The 9,837-nt window shown below is 39.1% G+C and overlaps 2 protein-coding genes across 2 annotated transcripts; one reads left to right on the top strand and one right to left on the bottom strand.

The window, feature by feature from the left end:
- The first annotated feature begins 264 nt into the window (after positions 1–264).
- On the top strand, positions 265–5,384 carry LOC129887713 (protein CHROMOSOME TRANSMISSION FIDELITY 7-like). The gene is made up of 6 exons (XM_055962912.1): positions 265–485; positions 1,606–1,861; positions 1,970–2,065; positions 2,187–2,255; positions 2,545–2,894; positions 4,761–5,384. The coding sequence occupies exons 1-6, from the start codon at positions 322–324 to the stop codon at positions 4,897–4,899; spliced, it is 1,074 nt and encodes a 357-aa protein (XP_055818887.1). The 5' UTR covers positions 265–321; the 3' UTR covers positions 4,900–5,384.
- An 806-nt stretch (positions 5,385–6,190) lies between these two features.
- Positions 6,191–9,499, bottom strand: LOC129887712 (FT-interacting protein 7). The gene has a single exon (XM_055962911.1). The coding sequence runs from the start codon at positions 9,435–9,437 to the stop codon at positions 6,393–6,395; it is 3,045 nt and encodes a 1,014-aa protein (XP_055818886.1). The 5' UTR covers positions 9,438–9,499; the 3' UTR covers positions 6,191–6,392.
- Positions 9,500–9,837: the final 338 nt, after the last annotated feature.

Raw genomic sequence — 9,837 nt, 5'->3', positions numbered from 1 at the left:
GAACCTAAACGCTCCAATTCAATCCTAGTTTAGTTAAATTGAATTTAAATTATAATATCTTCAATTCAAAAACAAAAAATTCAAATCGAAATTTTCATATACAATCCGAACACTTGCCTTTACTTACATGTGAATAAAAATAGAATAGAATATATTTGATTAATTTATTGAGGGAGTGAAATGCTATTTCTCAAACATTTGGGCATCCAAGTATAATAATTAGGAGTACAAAGGCGGGAATTCTTTTAGAAAAATGGCTGAAAGGCGAAAAAAGGCTAGGGGAAAATTGAAGAAATTGAAGGAAGCACAGAAATTGAAGCTATGCAATCGAAGATTAACAGTTTCTTTAAGCCATTTTCTTCTTCATCATCGATTACGCACAAGAATGTAGATTCATCTGATTTTTGCAGTGATGAGTTTGATTATAAGAAGGTACAACCAGAAATTTTGGTTACATACGAGAGAAGACGTCAAAATTCAAATGGGTATGTTGTAAAATTACTTCTTTTTCTATTTTCCTTCATTGAATTGTTTTTCTTTTCCAATTTCTTGGACGTTAACTTGACTAATAGTTATTATGTCAGTTCTTTTCGATTCCAATTTTCTTCAATAAAGAACGTGACTTTATTATATAATAACTATTAATTAAGTGATGATTTAAGAAACAACCCCCTTTCCTCTGTATTATAGATGCCCTTTGAATCTTGGAATTTCTGCCAAGAAAAGTGTTTGGTTGGTAGCAAGAGCCGGATTTAGAATTTTAACTTGATAGGTTAAATTTTCATGATTTTCCACTAGTCTCATTACACTTTTAGAAAAGTGGGTTCAAAAAGTAGTAATGTTTGTTGAAAATTTGATGTTTTTTACTTCTATATCTAAGCTCCGTTTTGAAGTACTCAGTTCAATTCAGTGGTGGAGCTAGAATTTCAACTTTTATGTGTTCTTAATTTTAGAGGGGTGGCTTCAAAAGCTAATAACTGTGTTTACTAGTCTTTTTTTTCCTTCTAAATGTGGTATCTCTGCCAGTTTGCACACTGCATGCACCTCGACTAATTCCATGGGCTACCCACACCTTCCACCAGCACAGTTACCTAGTAACTATGTCCACCAAGATTTAGACAAATGGGAAGAAATCGCCTAGTGTTTTTTGTCTTGGGGTATGTAGTTCATGAGTCTTTTGCCAATTAAGAAGGTGATCAATTGATAGGTAAGTGAGCTAACACATACTCATTCATCATGTCTGTCATCAACTTGCAATTAATTTGTTTATTTGGTTGATACTAGCATTTGCTCTCTTCTATAAGACTAAAGGATGAGATGGCTATTTTGACGAAACAGACTCTTAAGGCAGATAAGGAGAAATGATTCATGACAGTTTCTTAAAATCACACCATTAAACTAATCTAAATGCTTTTGAGTATACAAGTTTGATCGTTACTCGGTCTTTCTCAAGTCATTTTGTCAAACAAATTGGTTTTCTGCTAAATTGTGGCTTTAGCCATGTGTTTGAAAAGAAATTATATCTCAGAGTGGTTACTACTTAACAGTGATGACCTTTCGTATGTCATCTTCAAGTTCTTTGCTTATGCTAAGCTGATTTTGCAGGCAAATGAATGGTGCATCAACTGGTGAAGCATCCAAGGAAATAAACTTGGAGGTGCCAAGCTTGGAGGTGGGAAAGTCTGGGAAAATTCTGAATAAGAAGAGAAAGTACGCCCAATTCTATTTGGAACTTGGTCAGTCTGATTTTTTATTGCATACTTGTACTGTCTGTGGATTCAAATATGCCAAAGGTGATGAAGAGGATGAAAAATTTCATAAGACATTTCACAAGAATTATACGCATGGTATTCCATTTAAGGTAATTCAACAACAAAATTTGGTATTTCAAAATATTCTATTGTGCTTGATAAAAAATATTATGAAAAGATTAAAGTTTTATCCCACCGGGCTTTGACAAAATGTCCAGGGTTGGCGGAATGAAAGAATTCTTCGAATTCCTTCACTTGAAATTGGACGAATTATCTTGGTACTGGAAGATGACCCTACTCCTCAGAGAAACAAGGTTTACAGATACTATTTGTTTATGCATGAAAAACTGTATTTTTACTTCCTTGATTGGCATTTCTCTAGTTAATCATGTTAAACATGGTTCATAGACTTAAGAGAGAGTGCATTGTTGGCAGGTAAAGGAAGTTGTGAAGATGATGGAGATGGAACTTGGAGATGGGTGGATATATCATCAGCTATGCAAGGTTTCCTACTCTTGCAATTCTTAGAAACTTACAGTCATAGAAAGTAAACTTCATTGTTCAAAGCTGTTCACCAATTAATATCGAATTTCAAATTTCCGGTTTCCTATTCTCTGCTTTATTTTATATTTTAACTTGAGTTCAATGAGCTTCTTAATCGTCCTATGTCATTGAATGTATGTTCTCATTTTGCTGACTAATTTTAGTGAAAAATTCTGTGTGGTGGTTATGTGACAGGCTGAGTTTTACTAGCTCTGTGAATGAAACACTGAAACATATCTCCTGTTAACAGGTGTATCTGTTTGTATCTTCTCAAAGAATATCTGGATGTCTGGTAGCAGAGCCCATTAAGAGGGCATATAAGATTCTCTCAAGACCAGAAGGCAGCAGGTGTAATGTTTCACCTGAGAAGGAAGCAAAACAGACTTCAACCACGCTCCAATTTGGGGGAGTGAGTTTCCAGAGGGAAATGGTAAGAAGAAATCAATCAACCAAAAGCTGTGAAGAGTCTGATGAAAGCGACAGTGGAGTAGTGTTGTGTGAGAAGGAAGCTGTATCTGCTTTATGTGGCATTAGAGCCATTTGGGTCACTCCCTCCAACAGAAGAAAGCATATCGCCAGCTATTTACTTGATGCTGCTAGGTAACACCATTCACTTTCTCAGAGTTGTTATGGTTCCTTGAAGTTTTTAATTGAAAATAAGTTGCATGCTCAGTGAAGTTACAATGATGAATGTCAGATGTTTAAACTAGTAATTGCTCCTTGGTTTCTATTGGAAACAAAAAAGTTCTTGTCTGAGAAACAAGACCACTGGAAAAGAAGCCGGCTGTCACAGATCACCAAACCTAATTTTGATAGAGTAAGCAGTCTGATGCTCTGACTTGATAAGTGTCTTTTTGTGAACTTGTAGCTGAATTCTTCTTCACTCACACTTGATAGTTTATGAAACGGTCCTGTTATGCAAGCATTCTCAAGGTCAGAATGGTGTACTCCATCTATATAGTATGAGAGGATCCTACTATAGTCTCCATCTATATTGCACAATCAGAATGGTGTAGACTGCTGCTGCATTACATGACTGAGGTGCTTTGTTTATGGTGCTTTTCAAGATCAAGAGCTATCCTCCGGCTTTTTAAAGTTTACCAAAGACTTGACAGTTTTACACTCCTGATGCTATTGCAGTTTCGGACATAATTAATGCTTTTGAAAAATGTTGATATGGCACAACAATCGACGCGTTGGCATACAAAATACCTCTTGTTTTTTTCAAGCAAAAGTTGCCTTGATAAGAAATTCGTTTTGAGGAATATAACTGAGTGCTATCTAGATGGTTTAGAGATGATTATTGTTAGGTGTCCCACGTTACTGGAGGTAATGGGTTGTCTCCTTTTATGATCTTGGGCAATGTGAGCTAAATTTTGGAAATTGAGTTAGGCCTAAGGTCCATTTCTTGACAATGAAGAAGGTTTCGTCGACTGCTTCCTATATATTCAACGTACAGCGGTTTTAAATTCAGGCTATGATTAAGTTGTCAATGGTGATGAAGTCGCTGCTACTCTAGGGAAGGATTATGCTTTAGTCAAGATTACTGGAGAACGGTGGAATCAAGATGCAACCGTCCTTAGCTATCAGTTTAAGGAGTTCTGGGATTTTTGAGTGGGTATTTCCTTGCACAACATGATGTTGGTTCTCTAATGTCTAATGTCTGCGGTCATAAAGAATAAATTGAAAGCTTTGTAACTTAGCATCAAATGTCTCTTGGTATCTGGAATTGGCAACATACATTCCTCAAGTGATCCTTAAAGTAAAGTCTTTCTATTTATTCAAGAACAACTTGTATAGATTTGACGGAAAATGAATGTGACAAGACAACAAATTTCTATTGTACTCCATGGCCTGATAGTGTTAATAGCCAGCCGGGCCTGATCTATCGTTCCATTAAAATTTAATATTCGACACCATGATAAAATACATGATTGCCCCCAGGTCATTGGCTTAGTGGTAAGATGGCTACTTCCAATTCATGTACAGCTTATCTTAACACAACTGATGGGTTCCCTTAACCAAGCCACTGCCTATGAGTCGCTGGCTCATTCTTTAACAGGCATGCTGTCAGAGCCCTGGCTCCTCTCACCTGGATAAATTCATTTATTTCATGCGCGATGTGTGGGTTAAGTGCATGTCACGGTCTCCAATCCTTCCACAAACAAAAGCTTGGTTTTTAAGTTGATAGAGGTAGAGGGACAGGTCCATTATTAACTGAGTTTCGAACCATGATCCACTGGTATAATCTGAGTCTACTTTTTATTGCATGACCATGTGGTATGGAAAACAATTGTTGCATTTTGGTCAAGTAATTTGCTTGAAGTTGGTAAAAGGGATAGTAAACTATTCTCTTTAAATTAAACTCCTTATTTGACATTTGCATTCTGGAATGGCAAACCACATATATTTGCAATGCATATGATTAAAGTTTAATCTGAACTTGCTTCTCATTTTCCAATGCAGGGAAAGTTTTTGCAAGGATTTGGTTCTTAAACGCTCAGAGTTAGCCTATTCTCAGCCCACCTCAGCTGGAAAGGCTTTCATCTCCAGTTATACAAGGAGTCACTCATTCTTGGTTTATACAACTTCTGATTTGAAGTAAGGAAATTCCCTAACAAATCCTCCCTCAAAGTAGACACGAAGAAAGAACTACGACTCTGCAATAAAGATTGATGTAAAGACGGGGCCTTTGGCAGCAATAGAAGAAGCTTTCTTCTTTCTCTTTTTCGCAGAAGACAAAGCATCAGCGACAGTCACAGGAGCAAGATGTTTCTTCTCAGCCTTTCCTGGAGATCAAGAAGCAACTGCAGAAAATTGAAATCTGCCTGTTACGACTTTTAACTGCGCTCCATAGGGATCTTGCTTGATTACTCTCTATCGGGGTAACCCAGTAGTGAAAGTACTGGTTCGGATGACCTTCAGAGTGTATGCTTCTTGCTTCAATGCAGTTCAGTTGCAACCTTTGTCTACATTAGCATATTTATGCAAAATCATAATACTTCTATGCTTGATGTGCATTGCATGAAGTAAAATAATTTGGTTGTCGTCTCTATCTTCATAAAGTCGGATAAGGTCTGCATACACTCTGCCTTGCTCAGACCCCACCTATTGGATTTATTGAGTATGTTGTTGTTACACATTAAAGATTGATATTTATTTATAGAAGAGAATTTTTAATGTTTGATGCTCTATTTCAAGAGTACCATTTGCTATGTAGAACTTGGTGGCATTGGCCCCATTTATCCATAGAATGTTTTCCTCTTTTTCATTTTTTTTTCTTCCATATACATAGGATTGATTTTTGGTTCGTTTTTTAAGATTAAATTTTCAAGAAAAAATTGTTTTGACCAATTTTTCTAAGCCCACAAAACTTCAATTATTTTTTTCCAAGTTTTTGTTACCGCATTACTTTGATGTGTTGTTATTGTTTTTTTTTTATCCTATGAGATGATTTCGTTATTATTTGTTATGTTTGCTTTACATCATCTATATGCTATTTTTAACATTGATTTATTATGAGTTATTTGAGTTTTTGAAAATTTCTCTACCTCTGTGAGTATACCCTACCCTTTCTAAACCCCATCTAATGAGATTACGCTGGTATATTGTTGTTGTTCGAAATCCATGTGTAACTACAACCCTCAACTTCTAAACACCATTTTCCAACTTCAACTTCTAAATTTCATTATTAAACTTCAATTTCTAAATTTCATTTTTTTTCCCGAGTTTCAACCAAATCTATGTTTAAATGCTAGTGTATGACAAGTGTATACCTTTGTCAATTACCAGAAAAGATTATTCCTTGTTTTCAGCTGCAAGTTATATATCTTGACTCATCTTAACGGTCACTACATTTAAATCCAATTTATGGTCCACTTTTTAACACTCCCATATCAACCCAAATTTAAAGTATTCATATATATTTTTTTCCCCAATACACCAACGGTCAAAATATACATTGTTGAGAAAACAAAACAATGAATAAAATAAAATAGTTATGCCAATTGCCATGTTTTACACAAAGTAAACAGAGCAACCATGAAAACCAGTCTAAAAGCTAAAAATTTAAAAAACAAAAAAGACCACTCAATAATCTTAAAGTATTTGATCGGAAAGTGGTGGCAGTCGCCGGAAAAAGTTGACGGGGACCGATGGCATGTCGTTGCGGAACCGAGGGTGGCGCAAGTAGTACAGTCCTGACCCTAACACAAATGCCTTAAATGGAACCACATAAAAGACCAGTGAAGCAAATAAGCACACCACCACAAATATACCAGTAGCTCTAGGATCCCTCCAATTGAACAGTGCTTCTAGTCTTTCCCCTTGTGCTGCTACATCACCTAGTAGTGTTTGTGCCCTCCCTGCTAGTGCCCTCAACCTGTCATACCGGACACGAACATGTTCCATAGGCCTCGAGCTTGGAAACCCATCGAACTCCTCATCGAGCTCATCGGGGCCTATTGCATCTACATAGGACAATCGAGGATCCATCGTGATTGCAACACATTGGCGATACCGGAACCTAAGGGAAATGATCAAGAATGCATACATACATATTGTAGGTAACACTAGGTGTGGACATAACACAATGGCTATCAATAGTATATGTACCAAGATTGTTGTTGGTGGGTGCACCCATGTCCTAATTCCATCGAGCCAACGAGCTAACGTGGCTGCTCTAGACAAGCACCCTACCACCCTGAACCAATTCGCCTTGCTACGTCGCATACTCCATATGTGTGTGTCTGAATCCAACATACATTGAACCACTTCTTGGCCTAATGCTGGTTCTGATCTAGCCAATCTTGCTGTCACAATCCTCATAGCTGTGTGCCTTAATATGTCCTGTTGGGCTGGTCCAAATGGGCGCACATAATGCATTCTTGGCAACATAGGATTAGTATAAGCCTGTATCAAACTCAACCATGATGAACAAGTAAATCTTAAAGCAATCTCAATGTCACCCATTTTCTTTGCACCACTAGGGAGCAAGACCATAAGTGAATAAGTACCCATGTACACCTTATTCGTGTCGAGCGTAGAGAGTCGTACCCTTAGCTTCCCGAGTCGTACATCCTTCTTGAGGGCATCGTCGTGCTTGTACCTCCCGTTATCAAACACCCCAATCGTCAACACGGTGCAAGGATCGTACACATCCCATGTATACTGCTCGTTCCACCTCGGATTGAAACGATCAAGGATGGCTCGCGTCCGGATCCACTTGGGCCCGTACTTTGCCACCACGTAGGCATCGGTGGTGCCACGTGTACCATCTTTCGTTTTCACAGGGAGGAGATTGTTGGCCCCTCTAATACCAACTTCAAGCAATCCAATAGGTGGTTTGGACAATTGTTTTGCCGTGGCTCTTACATCACTTGTTAAATGTGCTGCTTCATCAAGCACGTGATAACCACCCTCCAAACAAGTTCGCACATGTATTCTACCGGCATATGGCTTTTTCTCATCCCCAATCAAATTGAACCACCTTGATCTCGGCTCTGATTTGTCGTCGGTACGCTTATCGATAGACGTCACCTGCACCTTAGCATACCCCACCACTTGACCATTAGTAACATCTTCCACTGTGATCACTAGAAAAGGCTCGAACGGCTCGGCGGCCACGAATACAAGGTCTTCATTCCACGTAGGATTGGACGCCGAGCTAGACGACCCTACGGTTGTTCGGCTCGTCTTGAATAACTGCGCGCCCAGCTGAGCTTTCACGTAGAGGTCAGGACTCCGAACCTTAGGCTCGGTACCACCCGAACCTAGCTGCAAGTCTTGGGTTTGGATAACCGTTAGCCTTAAATACCACAGCTTCGGAGAAAGGTAAACTTTGGCTCGGGTTTCCGGTATCAGACCACCGGAGTCCGACTGCCATGCCTCGTTAAATGCTTCGTCCGCCTGAGTCCCGACCCACACCGCCAGCATGACGTCATTTCCTGGTGAGGTCTGATTCTGATCGCTGGTGACACCTTCTAAACTGTACCATTGTGGAGCTAATGGACTGTCCGGCGGTACTCTTTTCGGAACTTCCTGCAAATCAAACGACACTGTTCCGATGCAATTCTCGGCGGTTTTATCATCAGCACCTTTCTTTTCGACCCAAACAGAGACTTCTAACGAAGTTGAGTTCAATCCATCTTTGTCGAACGCGAAAACTTGGTCCCATTCTCTGTAATCTGCGAGTGATTTGGTTTTTATAGTGTGAGTTCCGATTACCAGCTTTGCATAAGCAGACGAATCGGGCTCGTGATGAACCCGTTTCGCCTTCACTAGTCGAACATAAAGGAAGGGCATTTGATCAACGAGATCAAATGCCCCTGTTCGACGATCCACACCGGTGGAGAGATTCTGATGAAGGACTTTGAGCTCACTGGTGTTTTCATTTGCTAGTAGTGGGTTTTTGTTTGGGGGTTTGTGTTGAGCTATCGGAGGATGCTCCATTACTTCCGGTTGCAGTGGTGGTGGTGGTTGCGGTGGTGCTGTTTCGCCATCTTTTTTCTGATTCTCCGGCGGGTTTTCTTCCTTCTTTTCAGCTGATTCATCGGGTTTTTTCTCCTCTTCCTCCTTCTTCTCCGTCTCCTCTTTCTTTTCATCAGACGGAGTAGGGGGTTTCTCTTCTTTCACCTCCGGCGGCGGAGTAGTACCCTCTTTCACCTCCGGCGCCGCCTCTGTTGCAACTTCCTCCTTTTTCTCCTCCGTCGGGGGAGGCGGCGGCGGAGGAGCTTGTTCATCTACATACCAAATCTTAAGGCCAATCTCACCTTTAATCTGCGAAAAAACACTCCGTTTCTCCAACGGATAATAAACCAGACTTTCCAACCCAACTCCGACGAAAGTACTGCCGGAAATCTTAACTTTTCCGAGGAAATTACTCCTTTTGCCGATCTTCTTATCATTATAAATATTTAGTTCAAGTGTTTCAGAAGCCATTGAATCGACGTCGTGGACCAAAAACTCGAGACGCTCATCCCATTGAGGGTTGAGATCTCGGAACTTGGTCTTTGTACGACGTCGTTGGCCATCAAAATCGACGATGGCAAAGGCGCTAGCAGTGCCTTGGCCATCTTTAGGCATTAGATTTTTGGCATTGCAGACTTCTACAATCACTTTTCTTGTGCAAATTTGATCACCCATTTGAGATATCAATCAGAAAAATTGAAAAAAATAAAACAGAGTTTTTCAGGTGATTTTTCCGGCGATTTCCGGTTAATCGGAGAATAAGTGGGAGTATAGTAATGAAGAAAGTTGAGAGACTGAGCCTTTTAAAGTGGGGGAGGAGCCTGTTTTTTTTTTTAACTTTACTTTTTTAATTATTATTTTTAAATATATTTTGAAGTCTTTTTTTTTATTTTTTTGTTTTGTTATGTTTCACATGAAAGTGGAGTGGGTACTGGTCATTTATGGTACTTTCCCGTTGAGGTTATTTACTTCTTTTTTATTTTTGAGCATCTTAGATTTTATTTTTGAAATTATACGGAGTATATTATTAATTTTTCTCGAACGAACTACCACTTTCATAATGGTTTGTAGTCCT

Source organism: Solanum dulcamara, chromosome 4 (genome assembly GCF_947179165.1).
Source record: "Solanum dulcamara chromosome 4, daSolDulc1.2, whole genome shotgun sequence".
Classification (NCBI taxonomy): Eukaryota; Viridiplantae; Streptophyta; class Magnoliopsida; order Solanales; family Solanaceae; genus Solanum; species Solanum dulcamara.
Note: the sequence above shows the minus strand (reverse complement) of the source record. Positions and strands in the feature narration are given on the sequence as shown.

Coding starts and splice junctions, on each gene's coding strand:
- LOC129887713 (XM_055962912.1), top strand. CDS start 322: ATGCAATCGAAGATTAACAGTTTCTTTAAGCCATTTTCTTCTTCATCA. Junction 1,862..1,969: donor CGCATGGTATTCCATTTAAG/GTAATTCAACAA, acceptor CAAAATGTCCAG/GGTTGGCGGAATGAAAGAAT. Junction 2,895..4,760: donor TATTTACTTGATGCTGCTAG/GTAACACCATTC, acceptor TTTCCAATGCAG/GGAAAGTTTTTGCAAGGATT.
- LOC129887712 (XM_055962911.1), bottom strand. CDS start 9,437: ATGGGTGATCAAATTTGCACAAGAAAAGTGATTGTAGAAGTCTGCAAT.